This window comes from Doryrhamphus excisus, chromosome 18 (genome assembly GCF_030265055.1).
Source record: "Doryrhamphus excisus isolate RoL2022-K1 chromosome 18, RoL_Dexc_1.0, whole genome shotgun sequence".
Lineage (NCBI taxonomy): Eukaryota > Metazoa > Chordata > Actinopteri > Syngnathiformes > Syngnathidae > Doryrhamphus > Doryrhamphus excisus.
This window is the reverse complement of record NC_080483.1, coordinates 4,707,148-4,729,375: the sequence shown is the minus strand read 5'-3', so window position 1 is coordinate 4,729,375 and position 22,228 is coordinate 4,707,148. Positions and strand designations below refer to the sequence as shown.

The window sequence follows — 22,228 nt, the reverse complement described above, 5'->3', positions numbered from 1 at the left end:
TAACTTTTGATTTTAGGAACATGATGTTGGGGTATACAACACAATATAACTATACACCCACCTTTTCACCTATACCTATACTTACAACTATATAAGTTTTTTCTTTCAATATATATTGACATGGGTTGGTTTGCAAAATGTAACTAAGTAATGTAATGTATTAAGCTTTTTCAGCTCGGGGATGAGAAGCTTCACTTTCAGATGCGAGGGGGATCATAGGAAGAAAAGTGCACCTTTTAACTCTGGACATTCTCCACCTGATAAAATGGTAATGGTAATGGTAATGGTAATGGTAATTGTTTTATTTCATTTGAACATGCATCAGATTACAATTGAGTGCATCCCATAATCAGTTCACAGTTCCACATGTCCAAAAGGAGTAGGAAGAAGCAAAGCTTATTAAATCCTACCCCTCCATCTGGTACTTTTACAATCAGTAACTGTTACATTTGTTCACTTCCTGCTTTCCATAATACAGTTTAAGGTTGTTTTTTGTTTTGTTTTTTTAATAATGCACCTCGTACCGAAGTATGAGGTGATATGAGCATCCAATGACATAATGGGTACCATAGTAAGTGTCAATATAGTGATATATATAGCACATCATGACTGGTTCAAGACTCTTCATCCTTGTATTTAGCAAACATCAACTGCTTGTATTGTTTCTTGAATTGGCTCATCGTTGTGCATTGTTTGATTTCCTTACTCAATCCATTCCATAGTTTGATTCCACATACTGAAATACTATGGCTAGCATAACGTAGTCCTAGCATATAAGTGTTTCAAATGTACTTCTTCCCTGAGATCATATTTCTCCTCTCTTGTAGAGAAGTATTGGATGACATTTTTAGCTAATTGGTTATTTTTAGCCTCATGCATTATTTTAGCTGTTTGAAGATGAACTATATCAGCAAGTTGAAGTGATTTTAGAAATAATGAGTTAGTATGTTCTCTGTAGGCGGCATTATGAATTATCCTTACTGCCCTTTTTTGCAGTACATTTAGTGAGTGAAGATTGCTTTTATAGTTATTAGCCCATATTTCCACACAATAAGTAAGATATGGTAGATATGTGTTAAACGTTCAACAGCAGCATCTGCTGTGGCAAAGCAACACATTGAAATTGTGCTTTGTGTTGGAAAGCCAAAACTGTTGTGACTGACAAACAATCCCCAGAGGGAAGAAGTATGTGGACTTATTTGTGATGTCAACCAGCTTCATGTTTCTTCTTTTATCTGTGAATCACAAACCAGCATTGTCTCATTTTTATTAGACATTTTTATTTCCTTTAACCATCCATGGATACGCCTGATCTTTGACTATTACGTGTGGCATTAATAACAACTAACATGCAAACATGCTGTGAAGCAGTGCAGGTTGTGTGAGTGTGTGTGTGTGTGTGTGTGTGTGTGTGTGTGTGTGTGTGTGTGTGTGTGTGAAAGTGGAGCCAGGCCTCTCGGAAACAAAGCGGGTACTGGAGTGTGTTTTGTCTGTCTTCCTTTTCTTTTTTCGACTTCCACAATGACAGGAATAACTGAAAACGATTTGTAAATGAGAAGCAGACGCTCTGATGTTGATGTTGTTCCTCTGTTTTCGACACGTTTCTCCCGCCCGCGCCTCTGTGTAACTTACTTTTGTTTTTCATTTTTTGACAAATATTAAAAAGTTTTTTTGCATTTTGAGTTACTCTCAGCATAACAGCATACTTCTATTATTGTTCTCATCAAATCTACTAACCAAAATAACATATTTCATCACATTACTACTAAAAGTAGGCCCATTCACCATTGAATTGTTTGTACTTTTCCACTAATGCAAACCAACTTTATTGATTTGATCTACACTTCCAAAATAAATATTTTGTCCATATAACCTTAATTCGGGGCATACCTGTCAACATTTTCCAGAAAGTGAAGTTTTAGAGGTGAAAGCGTATTTACTAGGGATGATCGATAATTATTGGCCCCGATTTTTTTCCAGATCATGAAAACTCATTCACCCTGGACTGGCGGCCAGCCAATCACAGGGCACATATAGACAAACAACCATTCACACTCACATTCATACCTTTGGACAATTTGGAGTGGCCAATTAACCTAGCATGTTTTTGGAATGTCGGAGAAAACCCACGCATGCACGGGGAGAACATGCAAACTCCACACAGAGATGGCCAAGGGTGGAATTGAACCCTCGTCTCCTAGCTGTGAGGTCTGCGCGCTATAACCACTCGACCACCGTGCAGCCCATCTGATATTACTGATATATGATATGATATATATAAATGATATAAATGATAAAATGCTGTATACAACACATTTGTGTTCAGTCCCCCACAGGAGATATGTCATGTTACACATATCGATATCAGCTGGTATCAGCATCGGAATACATCGGACATCCACATGATTTTTGAGTATTCACATGATTTATTATGTATATATATATATATATATATATATATATATATATATATATATATATATATATATATATATATATATATATATATATATATATATATATATATATATATATATACAGGTAAGGGCCAGAAAATTAGAATATTTTCATAAACTTGATTTATTTCAGTCATTGTGTTCAAAAGGTATAACTTTTACATTATATTTAATCATTGCACACAGACTGATGCATTTCAAATGTTTATTTCTTTAATTTTGATGATTATAGGTGGCAACAAATGAAAATCCGAAATTCCGTGGGTCAGAAAATTAGAATATTACCTAAGGCCAATACAAAAAAAGGATTTTTAGAAATGTTGGCCAACTGAAAAGTATGAATGTGAAAAATATGAGAATGTACAGTACTCAATACTTGGTTGGAGCTCCTTTTGCCTCAATGACTGCATTAATGCGGCGTGGCATGGAGTTGATCAGTTTCTGGCACTGCTCAGGTGTTATGAGAGCCCAGGTTGCTTTGATAGTGGCCTTCAGCTCTTCTGCATTTTTGGGTCTGGCATTCTGCATCTTCCTCTTAACAATACCCCACAGATTTTCGATGGGGCTAAGGTCAGGCGAGTTGGCTGGCCAATTGAGAACAGAAATATCATGGTCCTTAAACCAGGCACTGGTAGATTTGGCGCTGTGTGCAGGCGCCAAGTCCTGTTGGAACGTAAAATCCCCATCTCCATAAAGCAGGTCAGCAGCAGGAAGCATGAAGTGCTCTAAAACTTGCTGGTAGACGGCTGCGTTGACCTTGGATCTCAGGAAACAGAGTGGACCGACACCAGCAGATGACATGGCACCCCAAACCATCACTGATGGTGGAAACTTCACACTAGACTTCAAGCAACGTGGATCCTGTGCCTCTCCTCTCTTCCTCCAGACTCTGGGACCTCGATTTCCAAAGGAAATGCAAAATTTGCTTTCATCAGAAAACATAACTTTGGACCACTCAGCAGCAGTCCAGCTCTTTTTTTCCTTAGGTGAGACGCTTTTCGCGCTGTTTCTTGTTCAAAAGAGGCTTGACACGAGGTATGCGGCAGTTGAAACCCATGTCTTTCATGCGTCTCTTGGTGGTGGATCTTGAAGCACTGACTCCTGCAGCAGTCCAGTCCTTGTGAATCTCCCCCACATTTTTGAATGGTTTTTTTTTCACAATCTTCACCAGGGCGCGGTGATTCCTATCGCTTGTACACTTTTTCCTACCACAGTTTTTCCTTCCCTTTGCCTCTCCATTAATGTGTTTGGACACAGAGGTTTGAGAACAGCCAACCTTTTCAGCAATAACCTTTTGAGTCTTGCCCTCCTTGTGCAATGTGTCAATGGTTGCCTTTTGGACAGCTGTCAAATCTGAAGTCTTCCCCATGTTTGTGTAAGCTTCAGAACTGGACTGAGAGACCATTTAAAGCCCTTTGCAGGACACCAGGTGTCTTCAAAATTGAACCCTTTCACAATATTCTAATTTTCTGACCCACGGAATTTCGGATTTTCATTTGTTGCCACCTATAATCATCAAAATTAAAGAAATAAACATTTGAAATGCATCAGTCTGTGTGCAATGATTAAATATAATGTAAAAGTTATACCTTTTGAACACAATGACTGAAATAAATCAAGTTTATGAAAATATTCTAATTTTCTGGCCCTTACCTGTATATATATATATATATATATACAGTGTTACAATTCCACACAATTAGAGAGAAAGTGATCACTGATCCACAGTTGTGTCAATGGAGGCCTAGCGTTGTAATGGTGTTTGCTAGTTAATTAGACAAAACAAAGTTAGTGTAACAACATGCTTGTGTTATGTTGATTGTCAGAAATCCGTGTTTTTTTTTTTTTTTTTTTTTTTTTTTTTTTCAAGATGGCGGCGCCCTGTCCGGCTGCGGCTGCTTTGGCTCCTGGTAATACAGACACTTTATCAATAATTTCGCCACATAGATCAGTGTTTTCAGCATCAAATGCCCAGCGTAACAGTACTAGAATAGTATACAACAGACAGGCTATCCTTCGTCTGAGAAAAATCAGCAATTTGAAGCCCATAAACTTTGAAAGCCTTGATCTGCTACGCCAGTTAGGAATAACAGATCACAGTACAGACCGCCCGTGGAGACATCGAAGGCGATGCGAGAGGAAGCAGAAGCGGGGTTGTCGTGGTGGACTTACAGCTAAGCTAAAAGCGAACCCGTTCCGACCAGCGCTTCCATCAGTCTTGCTCGCCAACGTACGCTCCCTGGAAAACAAATTGGACTACCTGAAATTGGACTTAAGCACCAAACGGGAGACAAGGAACTGCTGCATCCTCATCCTCACCGAGACATGGCTCAACTCATCTGTCCCGGATTCCGCCATTAGCCTGGACGGGCTCACAACATTCAGGTCTGACAGGAGCCATGCACTCACGGGTAAAACCCGGGGGGGCGGTGTTTGCATCTATACTAATAACAGTTGGTGTAACAACGCTACCCTGGTCTCCAGTCACTGTTGTGTGGACATTGAGTTTATGATTGTGAGATGCAGACCTTTCTACCTTCCCCGAGAATTCACCAGCGTCACCATTGTTGCCGTCTACATTCCACCTGATGCTAACTGCAAGCAAGCCCTGAATGTACTCTACCTTGCCATCAGCGACATGCAAACCACACACCCGGACAGCGTGTTTATTGTTGCTGGAGACTTTAACCAGGCCAACATGAAGACGGTGCTTCCGAATTTCTACCAACATGTGGATTTTGCTACTAGAGGTGAGAATACTTTGGACTTGGCTTACACAAACATCAAGGAAGCATTCAAAGCCGTCCCCCGCCCACACCTTGGCTCCTCAGATCACAGATCTGTTATGCTAATTCCAGCATACCAGCCCCTGCTCACCAGGGGAAAGCCTGCTGTGAAGAAGGTGAGGGTGTGGCCAGAGGGAGCTATGTCTGCACTGCAAGACTGTTTTGAGTGCACCGAATGGGACATGTTCAGAGAAGCTGCAACATACAACCAACACACCAATGTGGGGGAGTATGCTGCATCTGTAACAGGCTATATACAGTGGTGCATGGAGGAGGTTACAGTCACCAAGACGATCATCACACGGGCCAACCAGAAACCTTGGATGACTCAGGAGGTGCGTGAAAGACTAAGAGAACGCAATGCTGCGTTTAAATCTGGTGATGTGATGGCACTCAGATCAGCAAGGGCAAATCTGAACCGTGCCATCAGAGTGGCAAAGCGTGCCCACAGCCGGAAGATCCAAAGCTTCTTCCAGGACCCCGGCAACACCAGACGACTGTGGCAGGGCATCCAGACTGTCACTGACTACAAAGCCAGACCTGCATCCTGCCAGAATGACATCAGCTTCCTCAATGAGCTAAATGACTTCTTCGGAAGGTTTGAGGCTCTGAACAATAACCCTGCGAGGAAGGCTACCCCCCACCCAGATGAACAGGCAGTCAAGTTTGATACTGCTGCTGTGTGGAGAGTCCTGAGGAAGGTCAACGTGCGGAAAGCTGCAGGCCCAGACGCCATTCCAGGACGGGTGATCAAGGAATGTGCAGACCAGCTGGCCCACGTGCTCACAGACATCTTCAACACCTCACTGGCCCAAGCTGTAGTCCCCCCGTGTTTCAAGTCCGCCACAATAATTCCAGTGCCCAAGAAACCATCTATTACATGTCTGAACGACTTTCGGCCCGTTGCACTCACATCAACCATTATGAAATGTTTCGAGACGGTGGTTAAGGACCATATCACCTCCATACTCCCCCCATCACTCGACCCTTTCCAATTCGCGTACCAGCCAAACCGCTCCACTGAAGACGCCATCTCCGCTGCTCTCCACCTGAGCCTGGAGCACCTGGAGAAGAAAAACACCCATGTACGGATGCTGTTCCTAGACTTCAGCTCAGCATTCAACACGATCATCCCCCAGGACCTGGTACGCAAGCTGGAGCCACTGGGCCTCAAGACCTCCCTGTGCAACTGGCTGCTTGACTTCCTCACAGATAGAACCCAGTATGTCAGAGTGGGCGACAACACATCCAGTGTCATCTCCCTGAACACCGGCTCACCCCAGGGATGTGTTCTGAGCCCCCTGTTGTTTACCCTGATGACCCATGACTGTCGCCCCAAGTACAGCAGCAACCATATCCTGAAGTACGCGGACGACACAACAGTTGTGGGCCTCATTCAGGACAACAACGAACTGGCTTATAGGGAGGAAGTGCGACACCTTGTGGATTGGTGCAAGGCGAACAACCTGATCCTGAACGTTGACAAAACAAAGGAGATCATCGTCGACTTCAGGAGATCTAGACCCAGCCACACTCCACTCAGCATCAACGACACAGCCGTAGAAGTTGTGAACACAACCAAGTACTTGGGGGTGCATATCACGGACAACCTCGGCTGGTCACTCCACACCTCCGCTCTGGCGAAGAAGGCACAGCAGCGACTGCACTTCCTGCGGCGGATGAGAAGAGCCTCCCTCTCCCCTCCTATCCTTACCACCTTCTACAGAGGGACTATCGAGAGCCTGCTGACCAACTGCATCTCCGTCTGGTCTGGGAGCTGCAAGGCCTCGGACTGGACGTTACTGCAGAGAGTGGTGAGGACAGCGGAGAAGATCATCGGGACCCAGCTCCCCCCCATTAGGGAAATAGCAAACAGCCGGTGTGTATCTAGAGCCCATCGAATCTGCTCTGACCCCACACACCCCCAGCATGGACTGTTCTCTCGCCTGGCATCGGGGAGAAGGCTCTGCAGCATCCGCTGTAGGACGACCAGGTTCAGAGACAGCTACTTCCCCCTGGCCATCAGACTGCTCAATGCCAAATAAGCCCCTCTACCTTACTACATCATTATTATTTATTTTAATTATTTAAATTATTTGGGCTATTTACTGTTCACGCTGCACTTTACATTATGTTGTTCATATTTGGTGTCTATTTATTCTCCACATTATTATTATTGTTATTATTTATTATTACTTATCTTCTTTTGTGTCTGTTATATGGGAGCCAGGCAACGACATTTCGTTGGCAATTTCACTACTGTGTTTTTGTGCAATGACAATAAAGGAAGTCTAAGTCTAAGTCTATCTCGCTTGTGTCAGTGTGACGGATGGATGATGAAGAAATAGTGTGGCTGATGTGGAGAACGACAGAGAAACAGGTTTACTGCATTGGGACTGAGCACTACTATTGGTGTGTTAAGGTAGACAGTAAAGTTTACAAAGAACGTCACATTCTATACGTGTCTTCGTCAGACCTTCCAATTATCCGTCAATATTGGCATAAAAATCATATATCTCATCATATGGGCATCGTTTTTTTCTGCCGATAATGATGGCACTGAAACGAGGCACCAATCATTACGGTTAATACCTACTACCAGTTACTTGCTAGAAAAAAACTGCATTTCAGCTTTGTCATATAGGGGAAAAAGTCCATTATTAATATGAATGTGGCTATGTGCTCTTTTCTTTACATTATTGCTGTATTTTTCCAAATATTTTCCAAATATTTCAACTTTCTTCTGAAATAATTGTACAAAATTTGTATTTATTAAATTAAATTAATTTTAATTTTAATTTTAATTTTAATTTTAATTTTAATTTTAATTTTAATTTTAATTTTAATTTTAATTTTAATTTTAATTTTAATTTTAATTTTAATTTTAATTTTAATTTTAATTTTAATTTTAATTTTAATTTTAATTTTAATTTTAATTTTAATTTTAATTTTAATTTTAATTTTAATTTTAATGCCCTGTGATTGGCTGGCGACCAGTCCAGGGTGTACCCCGCCTCTTGCTCAAAGACAGCTGGGATCGGCTCCAGCAGCCCCTGCAACCCTCGTGAGGAAAAAGCGGTAGAAAATGAATGAATTAATTAATATTACGTACAGTATTTAACCATTTTTATTTTTATTTTTATTTTTATTTTTATTTTTATTTTTATTTTTATTTTTATTTTTATTTTTATTTTTATTTTTATTTTTATTTTTATTTTTATTTTTATTTTTATTTTTATTTTTATTTTTATTTTTATTTTTATTTTTATTTTTATTTTTATTTTTATTTTTATTTTTATTTTTATGACTTTATTGTCATAATATTCTAACTTTTTCCCCATACTGTTTTGAGTTTATTTTCATAATATTATATATTTTTACGCAACCTAATCTTTCAAAGAAATGCAAACTCTACTTTGTTTCTTATGTATATATATTCTTATAATATTACGACTTCTAAAAAAATAACATATTTGTAATTTTTCTCTTAATATTCTCATAAAATCACAACTGTTTGTTCAGCTGTTTTGTAGTTTTTTACATTTTCCAACTACTTCAACTTTCTTCTTGCACATTTCCTTCTCATAATTATGACTGCATTTCCTTGATATTTTGACTTCAATCTTATAATATGTTATTTTTCGTGACTTCATTTTCCAAAAATTAAAACTTTGTTGCTTTGTTTGTTTCACAATCCTTACAACTTTTATTAAATGTATTTTGTCTTTAATATTTCAACTATATGTTACTAAAATGACTACAATTATTTTTCTTTAAATTAGATTTTATTCTCAGAAAATGACAGCTGTTTTTTTGTATTCTGCTCCTGGAAACCCCTGGTTTAGTATTATGATGCTGGCTTTGGGTTTGCCCTACCAAAGAGGGCACGGTGACAAAAGACAGAAGCTACAAGAAGGTAAAAAAGAGGATAATTGCTGGATGCTAACTAAGGCCCCGGTGCGGCAGCTGTCCCCCGCTTGCTTCAGATTAAAGCATCTGTCAGTGACAAACTATTGCTAACACGTTTTTCTGATGTGCGGGTGTTCCATGAGAAGGAGACTGTTTAGTTTTGATGATCTAAATCCTCTCTTGGCTCCCCTTCCTGGCATCACGTCTCCCGTCAGGAATGATGATGGAGTTCCTTATCGCGACTTTATCTTGTGTCCTCCTGGCCTTTCACAAGTGCGGCTTTCAGCTGACCAGGGCCTCGCACGCACACCCCGCTTGGCACGCGTGAGCCCCTTCTGGACACCTTCAGACTTCTCAGCTCACTCAAACTGAACAAGGAGGCTTTTCTGTCAATTCTTTCAATTTGGAGACTCTGACTCTTTTGAGAAAAGTTGTTTATTTTGCTTGTGAGTGGTTTCAATTAATGGAGACTTATATAATATTCTTCCTCATACCCAACAAGGGCTGCCCGGCGGACGAGTGGTTAGCACGCAGGCCTCACAGCTAGTAGACCAGAGTTTAATTCCACCATCTCTGTGTGGAGTTTGCATGTTCTCCCCACATTCCAAAAACATGCTAGGTTAATTAGCAACTCCAAATTGTCCATAGGTATGAATGTGAGTGTGAATGGTTGTTTGTCTATATGTGCCCTGTGATTGGCTGGCCACCAGTCCAGGGTGTACCCCACCTCTTGCCCGAAGACAGCTGGGTTAAGTGGTAGAAAATGAATGAATGAATGAATGAATGAATACCCAACAAGACTGTGTGGCTAGCATGCTAACACTTGTCCACCGTGCAGCCTATTAATGAGCCATGAGGCCTTGCAGTCACTTTACAGTCACTCCTCGTTTACCACAGTTCATTGGTTCCAGAATGAATGATGCAAAGTAAGAATCCTTATCTATAAATGGCATAGAAAACCTATTTATAACCTACTAAATATGTTTTACAACATCATTATAGCCCGCTAAACATGAAAAAACACTCCTATGGTCACCCTGACACTGCTATGACCCAATACAGTAGACATACTAACTAGTACTACTATAGACTCACACTTTAGCATCGGGAGTTGTTTTCCACGACTTCCTTTGTACTTCCTGTGGTGGTGATTGTATCGTCATTGTAACATTGCTGACACCTAGTGACCAATGTGGAATACAACGTGACAATACAATGTGTCTTTAAGTGCGTTTTATGAATGTCTTATATTTATATTTTAGTTCATTTTGTCATTTTTATGCTTGAAAACGCTTAATACAGGCCAAAATCTTTCTTCTTGCACATTTCCTTCTCATAATTATGCCTGCATTCCCATGATATTTTGACTTCAATACTATAATATGTTATTTTTTGTGACTTCATTTTCCAAAAATTAAAACTTTGTTGCTTTTTTTGTTTCTCAATCATTACAACTTTTATTAAATGTATTTTATCTACAGTGCATATGGAAAGTATTCACAGCGCTTCACTTTTTCTATATTTTGTCATGTTACAGCCTCATTCAAAACTGTATTAAATAAAACTATTACCTCAAAATTCTACACAAAATACTCTATTATGACAATGTGAAAAATTTTTTTTGACATGTTTCGAATTTATTAAAAATAGAAAACAAAAAAATCACATTTACATAAGTATTCACAGCCTTTGCTTAATACTTTGTTGATCCACCTTTGGCAGCAATTACAGCCTCAAGTCTTTTTGAATATGATCCCACAAGTTTAGCACACCTATCTTTAGGCAGTTTTGCCCATTCTTCTTTGCAATAAGTCTCAAGCTCCATCGGGTTGGATGGGAGACGTCTGTGCACAGCCATTTTCAGATCTCTCCAGAGATGTTCGATCGGATTCAAGTCTGGACTCTGGCTGGGCCACTCCAGGACATTCATGGAGTGGTTCTGAAGCCAATCTTTTGAGATCTTGGCTGTGTGCTTCGGGTCGTTGTCCTGCTGAAAAATGAACCTTTGCCCCAGCCTGAGGTCAAGAGCGCTCTGGAGCAGGTTTTCATCCAGGATATCTCTATATATTGCTGCATTCATTTTTCCTTCTAGCCTGACTAGTCTGCCAGTTCCTGCTGCTGAAAAACATCCCCACAGCATGATGCTGCCACCACCATGCTTCACTGTAGGGATGGTATTGGCCTGGTGATGAGCAGTGCCTGGTTTCCTCCAAACATGGCGCCTGGCATTCACACCAAAGAGTTCAATCTTTGTCTCATCAGACCAGAGAATTTTGTCTTCCATTTACGAATAATGGAGGCCACTGTGCTCATTGGGACCTTCAAAGCTGCAGAAATGTTTCTGTATCCTTCCCCAGATTTGTGCCTCAAGACAATCCTGTCTCGCAGGTCTACAGACAGTTCTTTTGACTCCATGCTTGGTGTTTGTGCTCTGACATGCACAGTCAACTGTGGGACCTTATATAGACAGGTGTGTGCCTTTCCAAATCATGTCCAATCAACTGAATTTACTGTAGGTGGACTCCAATTAAGCTGTAGAAAGATCTCAAGGATGATCAGTGGAAAAAAGATGCACCTGAGCTCAATTTTGAGCTTCATGGCAAAGGCTGTGAATACTTATGTAAATGTGATTTCTTAGTTTTCTATTTTTAATAAATTCAAAAAAAGTCAAAAAAAAACTTTTTCACATTGTCATAATGGAGTATTTTGTGTAGAATTTTGAGGTAAGAGATTAAATTAATACAATTTGGAATGAGGCTGTAACATGACAAAATGTGGAAAAAGTGAAGCGCTGTGAATACTTTCCGGATGCACTGTATATGATACTAAAATGACTAAAATGATTTTTCTTTAAGTTTGATTTTATTCTCAGAAAATTACAGCTGTTTTTTGTATGGAATCCTTATCTATAAATGGCATAGAAAACCTATTTACAACCTACTAAATATGTTTTTCAACATCATTATAGCCCGCTAAACATGAAAAAACACTCCTATGGTCACCCTGACACTGCTATGACCCAATACAGTAGACATACTAACTAGTACTACTATAGACTCACAGTTTAGCATTGGAAACATTTATGCTTGAAAACGCTTAATTCAGGCCAAAATTGTGTACATTTGCTTAAATGTGCATCATGTGCATCATGCATCAAAAATGACTGCATTTTTCCATCTTAAGAACATAGCCCGACTCCGTCCATCACTTACATTCTCTGCCGCTGAATCCCTGATCCATGCATTCATCACAACCAGAATAAACTACTGCAACAGTATTCTCTACGGTACACCATCCAAAACCCTCAACAAACTACAATATATTCAGAACCTCCTCACCTCCACCCGCTCCCGTCAACACATTACCCCGGTCCTTAAAAACCTCCACTGGCTTCCCGTCCCCCAACGCATTCACTTCAAAGTTCTTCTCATCACCTACAAAGCCCTCCACGATCCGACCTTCCCCCCCATATCTCACAGACCTCCTCCATCCACACAATCCCCCTTCGCTCCTCATACTCCAACCTCCAACCTCCTGGCACTCCCCTGTAAGACCAAGCTCCGAACTTGTGGAGACAGAGCCTTCTCCATCGCTGCCCCCACCCTCTGGAACTCTTTGCCCCATTCACTCCGTGCTTGCCCTGACCTTCCCAGTTTCAAAAAACGACTAAAAAGCCACCTTTTTAAATCTGTTTTTAAAAGTCTAACTTTTTATACCTGACTGCTGTGCCCCGTCCCGCTTTGACTCATGTTTTAACTGTGTATTAACCAATCAATGTTGTATTTTAACGTATATTTTACTCTGTTTTTATTCAACTCCATTATTCTGTAAAGTGTCTGAGTATTTTGAAAAGCGCTATACAAATAAAATGTATTATTATTATTTATTTTTTACTCCTGATAGTAAACCATATATGTTGAAATTGAACCGCAATGTGGTGTGGCGTGTAAGCCTGAGACCTGACCGCCCACTGCACCAACAACGGCCCCGTTTGGAGGTGCCACCTAATGAGGACCCATTAGTGACATCCATACGTGATGTAGATGTTCATATGACAGCTTGTTCAGCCTCAACGTGGCTTTATAGCCGCTCCTTATGACACAGACCAGAGGATGGGGAGGGGGGGGTGATCTTCATGGAAGTGTTTGCCTGGGTGGAGGCTGGTGCTCGCAATCCATGTCGACACTTCCTCCAATATGCGTATCAGATGTTCTGGCCTCACAGTCGGCAGATGTCAGCACCATCAGCAAAACACCAAATGAGACAATGTCTTCATATCTTCTGGAATGTTCCTCTCTCCAGTCAGAGCGCCATGGCTCATCGCCGTCACAGCTGGGCGGCGCTGAAGCTCAACGAGGCGCCTCAACAACGTTTTAGTTGTTGTTTTAACTCGGTGTCACGGTCGGCTGGCTTTTACGACCTTTTTAAACACTCTAGAGTCATTAAAAGGAATCACAACTCAGGCGAGAACTTCCAAAACCACACAAATCTGTTCAGCGGCTGGTTAGCAAACTCAGCAAGGTTTCTCATTTTTCAGGAGTCGTGGCCATGACCTGATCTCCATGTTGTTGTAGTGTGGGGGCGAGGACCGTAGGGGCGCTTGCAGGAGCGGGGGCCTGCAATACTACTACTACTGAATTTTCCAGATTATAAGTTGGACAGTATAAATCACAAATAGTAAAGGAAAACAAAAACATATACCTATAGTAGGGCTGTCAAAGTTAACGCAAAGTTAACTAAAAAAGTACATTTTTTTTGACACACGATTAACATGCCCTCCTCCTGTTTGACCCACGGCCCACACCGTAGTTTGGTTGAAGCACGGTAACTCTGTAGCCACAAGCTGGAACAAATATTGATGATAAATGGAGAAAGAAAAGAGTATTTAGATTGGTAAAGTTAGCTTCAAAGCCCTGGCAGATGGCTCTTGTAGCAAGACCAAAGTTATTTGTATCTACTGTCGCTGTGTTTGACTTATCATGGATTATATGGCCTGCCAGAGACTGGAGCACTGCAGGTATTGTTTTTATTGTCATATACAATGCTACCTTGGCATAAGCGTGGCCCAACTAACCAGTTTTTTTACATTTTTACATCTCTCTGAGGATTTTGGAATTAAACTGCCAGCCAAATTGGACTTCCAGCTACTATTGACTGGCTGTCAATGTGATGACCGTGGCTGAAGTCCAGTGTTTTGCTAGCGTTAGCCATTTAGCATGGAACTACCACAATGATGCACGTTAGCGCTCAAAGTCATCAAATCTTACCTTTATACATTCCTACATAGTATCAGCATTTGGGAGCGAATATGAGGTGAAAGAAAAAGGGCTAAAATACATCCAAATACATACATACATCCCTCTTTGCATTGGACAACGGAGGACGTTAGATGCTGCGTTCAATGACCGTCAAACAAAGCAGGACAAATTGCAGCTCGCATTAAACATTAAAAAACTGTGGGATTTCTATTGAATAGTTACAGTATTGTAATAAAATAATATTTACTGTAATATAATAATTAATTTCTATGTATTTTAATGTGTTTTAATAGAAAAATGTAAAGACATTAGGTTTTCAATTTGGATGAAATGTTTTATGACTATTGCCCTATGTTTTAGGTATTTTCATTTGTACGTTTCATGAAGGAAAGGTGCATCGTGACAAATCTTTAATAATAATCCTTTATGAATGTTCCTAAATAGGCTTTTTACTCACAAACATTTAGAATCGAAAACCAGTATCATAAATAAACAAATGTTATTTTGAGCTGACACTGTCATCAAAAAACAAGTGTCAGTGTGAGGCGTCTCACTCGTTTGTGGGAAAGTTTTAGAGCTAATATGCTAATAATAAAGAATACAAGAATATGTTTGCTGACTGTATTGTTTTAAATAATGGCCCATAGTTCACAAATTGATATCCTTTTACATAAAATTTGATGTAATTATCCTTGTCATTTACCAGAAAGTGATTTCCTTTATTTACTATAGATAAAAACCTATTCCTATGTGTGATTAAATGCGATTAATTCTGAGTTAACTATGGATTTAAAATGTGATTAATCACGATCAAATATTGAATTGATTGACAGCCCGAATATATACACAAAGTGCTGTTTGCTGATATTAATGATTGATTTATTGTCAGGAAAATATGATTTGTTTGTGTCCATTATTCCATTTGATTTGACTACTATGAGTTATAATTATGGACTGATATACAAATGTATTTCTGCTGCACTAACATACAGTACATACAGTGTGTATTGCTGCTGACATACACATTAATGTCACTCTGACTTACTATGATGATCTACTCAAGGCTAGAGTCCAACAAGCTCATCACTTGATCCAAATATAATAAATAGTAAATAGTCTTGGGTGTCATTTTCATTTGGCATTCATAATCAGACAATTTCTCAAGAAGCCGTCTGTTCAGGTTGTATTGATTTAGTCTCAGGCAAAGGCAGAGGGAGGGGGCAATGTTTACACAGGTGCTTGCCAAACTTTTTACAGTGGGGTACCCCTTAAGGCATGTACCCCCTACTCCTGCACACTGATCCATCTATCCATCCATTTTCTACCGCTTATCCTCACAAGGGTCGTGGGGGATGCTGGAGCCTATCCCAGCTGTCCTCAGGAGTACACCCTGGACTGGTGGCCAGCCAATCACAGGGTACATATAGACAAACAACCATTCACACTCACATTCATATATGCAAACTCCACACAGTGATGGGGGAAATTGAACTCGGGACTTCTAGCTGTGAGGCCTGCATGCTAACCACTCGATCACCATGCAGTGGATAGGTAGATACCCATGATGATGAAATGACGATGGATGATGATAGCTGGGTTTGCTTGAGAGATGAGGAGGAATATGACAAGTGGATCTGATAAATTGTGATCCCGGAGCCGTCATAATATGCAAATGAGATGAATAATTCCCATCACAAATGTTGGGTCATAGTGATGTTTTTCCCCATTTAAAGTATGCCTTTATCTCTAACCATTTTCAAGCTACAACCTTTTGAAATACAAATGTCAAAAATGCAAAAATAAATTCTGGTGCTTGAAATGGAGAATTCTTGTCTTATCGTTCTGCTCAAATGAAGGCCGCACTGTTGTTATGTTGATCTCCATACTTTCCAACCAATTTATACTTACATCATGGCCCAAAGGTTCAACTATGAGCAAATATCCTGCTTGTTTCTGCCGTGCCACCTGAGAAGTGTGGACCTTCTCAGATGTTATCTGCACAAAGATCAATTCCTGCAGCCCATTTAGTGATTCTATATTATTGACTTCTCTTGTATGGACATATTGTCCATATAGTAAAGGTGTTCAACGTGATTCATGGGGTTACTTTGTGGGGCCCCAGCCAATGATGAATGCTCTCTAAACTATGGGTCTCCAACAACGGGGCTGCTTTCAGAAGCAATCATTTTAAACAAACAGCACCACTTCGACGAAAACTGAGGCAATTTTTCCCAAAGGAAATATTACTATGAATCTTAACCAAATGAACAAGAATATAAATACATTTTCATATGCAGTAAACAATTCAAACTAATTATAAATGGTGAATGAATGGAACTTATTGTTGATGTTGACTTCCCATACAGCCTTCTCGCCATGGCACTCACAGATTGCAAAATATTATACAAAAATTATTGATTATTATTATTTGAATTTGTTTTCGACGAAAGCCAAAACATACAAAATCTGAGGGTTGACTGTAGTTTTGTAAATAACTACAACTAAATCTATGTTAATGCGTATATTTTGGGGGAAATAAGGGCAATTATTTGATTTTCTTTTTTTTTTATTTCTTTATTGTCATTGCACAATAACACAGCAGTGAAATTGCCAATGAAATGTGGTTAGCGCGCAGACCTCACAGCTTGGAGACCAGGGTTCAATTCCACCCTCGGCCATCTCTGTGTGGAGTTTGCATACGGCAAATAATAAAAACTTAAGAAACCACATATAGTTGGTGGGTAGAAAAATTATTTTTTTCAGGTTAAAATGAACAAAGCATTATTAGAGCCCTGTAGACATGACAAAACACGACTATAGTCACATTTATACTTTTTTTATTTACAACATATTGCACAACTGCAGAGTCTTGAGACACATTCCACGTTCTGGAATGAATTAATGACACTAACCATAGTTCTACTGTACCCAGAACTCGTCATCGAAGACGTCGCCGCCTACCCGTTCATCACCCGCACACATCAAACCATGCTGTTATTGTACCCATGGCGAGTTCGTTATTGCTTTTCTTTGATTTATACATCAGTAAACCACAGTAGCATGAGATTGCTGTATTAGTAGTATTAGTATTAGTATTAGTTATTACTGTAACATATGACCTCACACAAACATGTTCATTAATGTCGCTTTCTGCTGCAGAGGAAAGACCAAAAAAATGCACACTTTCCTGCTTCTGGGCTGTGTCGTCTTTGCCACTTCAAAGTACTTCCTTGGCTCCGCCCACATGATAGCGGACGACAGGCTGTCCACCAACAAGGTGACCATGTCCAACGCCCTCGCTCAGAGCGGTGACGTCGGCTCACAACCGCCAGTTGTCATTGTAGGCACGTGGAAAGCAACACACCGCCTAGTTGTCCTTGGTGTTGTTTGTCGTTACTCACACTTCCTGTTTCCTGTCCTGCAGAGCTGGCAAAACCAGGAAAGAAGAAGAAGACAAAGAAGGTGAAAAAGGTGAGGTTTTATTTAATTGTAGTACTTTTTCAAAATATTTATATTCATTCATTTTCTACCACTTAACCCAGCTGTCTTCCGCGAGAGGCGGGGGGACTTGAACCCTGGTCTCCTAGCCATGAGGTCTGCGCGCTAACCACACGACCGCCGTGCAGCCCGCTTTTCAAAACTTATTCCAACTAATATTACAACCACAAAATTGAACAAACAGAAGTGTGATGACATGCGTGGGCCTACTAGGAAATAAAGTTGCCACAACAATGGTTGGTGTCCAGACAGCTGGGATAGGCTCCAGCATACCCATGACCCTAGTGAGAATAGGTGGCATAGAAAAAAGATGGATGAAACCATTAATGATACATACTTGTAGCCACAAACACTTATTTTATATTTTAATAGTAAAAAAATGTAAACGCTTAACTCTACAAGTCTTACTGAGTGGTTCCCATGTTTGGTTGAAATGAAAACAACATGTAGCCAATTTTAGAATAAAAAAAGGCCATCAGTGTCCATCACATATCGGCTCGTCAAAGTTGTTTGTTCAACTTTTTGCCTCCACTGAATTGAATCAATAACCATTCTATTTATGAACGATTCTTTTTTGTTTTCGCCAACTGTGAATGGCTTCCCATCTCATGTTCAGCAGCAGTGGTGCCGACTTGGCTACTTTCTTGCTTAATCTATTTTCTCAAAAGTGACTAGCAACCAAAGTCCCTAATGAGGGTCGCAGATCGAACATGGATGGATGGATGAAAATTTTTGTTATTTTTCCTCATATGCCTGTATTTTACCAGAATCTTTCCTTTATTTTATCATGGAAATGTTGACAGGTCTCGAAGCTATCCAATCTTTTCCATGTCTTTTCAAACAGACAGCAACACAGGAAAAAGGGTTCCTCATTCCCGCCTTAAAAACGCAGCTTTAAAGAGGCCATTGTTGTTTGGAGGTCTCCACGGATTCTGCAGACTTTATTGTGGACAAGCGTTCCGTCTGCAAATATCGCCTCGCAAATCTCACGGCGCCGATTCGCAACTTGACACGCTTTAAGTGCGCGTTTTTAAACGTCCGGGATTAGTTTACATGTTCCTTGGCAATGGAACGCTGCTCGGCATCCGTGGTTTTAACTTCCAAGAAGCGCATATCTGCTTCCTAAAGGAGTTGGAAGTGATTATATGCACGCAGAGCGGGAATGTGTGACACGAGGCATGATTAATCGATTATACGTAGATACTCAGGGCCCACTTAATGTACATAATGTACAGCACATTTGTGTACGTCATAAAAAATTATCATTTAATAAATGTAATTGCTCCTTGTTGGGTATTCATAATTAGCATCACAAGTAATATAATAAATAGAGATGAAAAGGCTCAACATTATCCAAAAAAAATCTACATTCATGTACGTAAAAGACATGTCAATTCATCAGTCTAATTGCCCTTGCACACTATAAAATAAAATTGTCATGATTAATGATATAAATATGTAGATTGACTCCCAATGAATCAAAAGTCAACCCCACAGCACGCTTGCTCACCCACAGCTATACTCACATGCACAGTAAAAACATGTGGCCTCTCACTAGGACACAAATGATTGCCGATATATTATTGTCAACATTATTTTGAAACCATTTTCTTATAAATGTAATGATAATATACGACATAAAAATGCAAATACAACATATCAAAAGCAATAAACTTGCATTTGTCATAGTAATTGTTATGTCAAGAGCTATTAAAGGGGACTCATTTTCAGCCCTTTGTATTGAGGTGTGGACTTCTATAGGGCAGCTGCACACAATAACCCACTCAGAAAGCCTTCTAGATCTTCTAGAATCTGTTCCTATTCCAGCTGTATTTTTTTGGATTTCCAAATAGTCTGTTGATAATACATGAATAAAGGTGTTGGACAGCTACTTGAAAAGTGGATTGGATTGTAACAACTGGTAGCTCATGAGTTGGAGACCTCTGACTTACCGTGTGTGAGTTCAAAGGCTATTAGCAGCACCCAGACATACAGACTACATTCTAACAACATTTATAGGTCACATAAGTGTTAAAAGCATACTATGTCCTACTCGAATAAAGTAAACAAATTAACAAAATATTAAATTAAATACACAAAAAAACACCAATGAAAGTCAGTCTCGGTATTAGGGGTGCTCGGATCCGTGGGCCACCGATTGGCATTGGCTGATATCAGTGAAAAAGCACAGTATTCATTCATTCATTTTCTCCCGCTTTTTCGTCACGAGGGTCGCGGGGGTGCTGGAGCCTATCCCAGCTGTCTTTGGGCGAGAGGCGGGGTACACCCTGGACTGGTCGCCAGCCAATCACAGGGCACATATAGACAAACAACCATTCACACTCACATTCATACCTATGGACAATTTGGAGTCGCTAATTAACCTAGCATGTTTTTGGAATGTGGGAGGAAACCGGAGTACCCGGAGAAAACCCAAGCATGCACGGGGAGAACATGCAAACTCCACACAGAGATGGCCGAGGGTGGAACTGGTCTCCTAACTGTGAGGTCTGCGCACTAACCACTGGACCGCCATGCCGCCCAGCACAGTATCCATTTGCTTTAAAACGGCGATCCCCTCCGCCGAGCAGCTCGGCCCCTGCAGCAGCGTCCAGGACCATGTCCGCCGCATGTGGGACTTCCTGTTTTTGTGAGAGTGATATAAGTTTTGTAAGCTTTTGTTTTAATCCATGGATGTCGGCTCTTCCTATTACTGTGAAGCAGAATTCACCAAGAGTTGGATTGTTCATCCACTGATATCTTATTCAGACCTCCTAAGAGAGTAAGAGCTCCCTCTGGTGGCAGCCATGGCAGACATTGACCAATGAACTGCTCTGCTGGGAGAGGTTAAAATAGTTGCTTATTGTTTATTTATTTTAAACTTGTATCAGTGCTTTTCTTGTATGTTTCTTAGTTACCTTTTGAGTGTTAAGTTGCTGTATGATGACATAAGATGACACTGAGTCGGATTGTTACATTGAGTAATGACCTCCTGTGATTTTGATGGGTTGGCAAGCTTGTCGTGAATTTTCTTACAGCTTGTGATTGGCTCCTACTTGGTGCAAATTTAGGTGTTATACTTGGGGAATCACGGCAGCTGACACATTCACCGTTCCACCGTTTTGTAGTATTTATTTCAACCTCACACGCTCACCCACAGCCAACAACAGTCTTGTGTGTTATATACGTGTCATTTCGTCAGTAGAATTTCTGTTTGTAAGTTACTAATGAAAATTGTCACGATTCAAAACCAAAATATGTACAAAGACTCAAAAGGATCCAAAAGTCAACCCTACATCACCCGCAGCCAAGCCTGCTATGCAGACTATGTTCATGTCATGAAACTGCCCCGATGAATATTCCAAGACATAGTTTGTCGTGTTGGTCCTCCATTTAGAACAAGATCGGCAACAGGAGGCGCCCTCCCCCACCCGCAGGCTGTGTTGCCCTGTGGGGCAGCTGTAAATCTGCGGGGAACGTTTGCTGCAACTTCTGTGCCTTCTGCCACTGTCGCATCTTCAGAACGGTGTGTTACTGCCGGATGGGCAACCCTCGCTGCTGAGCAGGCGACGAGTCCGTGCGTGTGGACGCCGACGGATCGGTGGTCAGAGAGCTCGCCTCAATTTCCCAGCATGAACGCACTTTAAGACAAAGGGACTGCAGCAGCCCGACAAGGAGCATGGGACAACTCATCAAGGACACTTTAGCATGCATGACTACAAGATATTTTCATACACGCCTCAGGCGCATATGTACCGCTTGTCAAATACCATATGAATAAAATACTGTATATGCAATATCATACTGGGGTGTTGAGTATGTGGAGGATGTATAAACTGAAAACCATCTGTGGTTTTTACCAGGGATGAGTTACAAATAATACATTTTTGCCAGATATGTGTATGAAAAGGGTACATTTTGTCACTATCCGTATTCATTCATTCATTCATCTACCGCTTTTTCCTCACGCGGGGTGCTGGAGCCTATCCCAGCAAACAACCATTCACACTCACATTCATACCTATGGACAATTTGGAGTCGCTAATTAACCTAGCATGTTTTTGGAATGTGGGAGGAAACCGGAGTACCCGGAGAAAACCCACGCATGCACGGGGAGAACATGCAAACTCCACACAGAGATGGCGAGGGTGGGGAAAGACAAAATAAGAAGCCAAAAAGTTACCACTTCCACACAAAATAGGAGAACTAATTTATTCATTCATTTTCTATTGCTTATCCTCACGAGGGTCATGGGGGGTCCTGGAGCCTATCCCAGCTGTCTTCGGGCAAGAGGCGGGGTACACCCTGGACTGGTGGCCAG

General features: G+C 40.7%; 1 protein-coding gene across 1 annotated transcript in view; it reads left to right on the top strand.

Annotated features, from left to right (window-relative positions):
• asip1 (agouti signaling protein 1) overlaps nucleotides 1–21,785 on the top strand; it is a 38,052-nt gene extending 16,267 nt beyond the window's left edge. The window contains exons 2-4 of the mRNA XM_058055509.1: nucleotides 17,569–17,753; nucleotides 17,834–17,880; nucleotides 21,305–21,785. Coding sequence (XP_057911492.1) covers nucleotides 17,585–17,753; nucleotides 17,834–17,880; nucleotides 21,305–21,469 — 381 coding nt within the window. The 5' untranslated portion in view covers nucleotides 17,569–17,584 and the 3' untranslated portion in view covers nucleotides 21,470–21,785. The remainder of the gene's footprint in view (nucleotides 1–17,568; nucleotides 17,754–17,833; nucleotides 17,881–21,304) is intronic.
• Nucleotides 21,786–22,228: the final 443 nt, after the last annotated feature.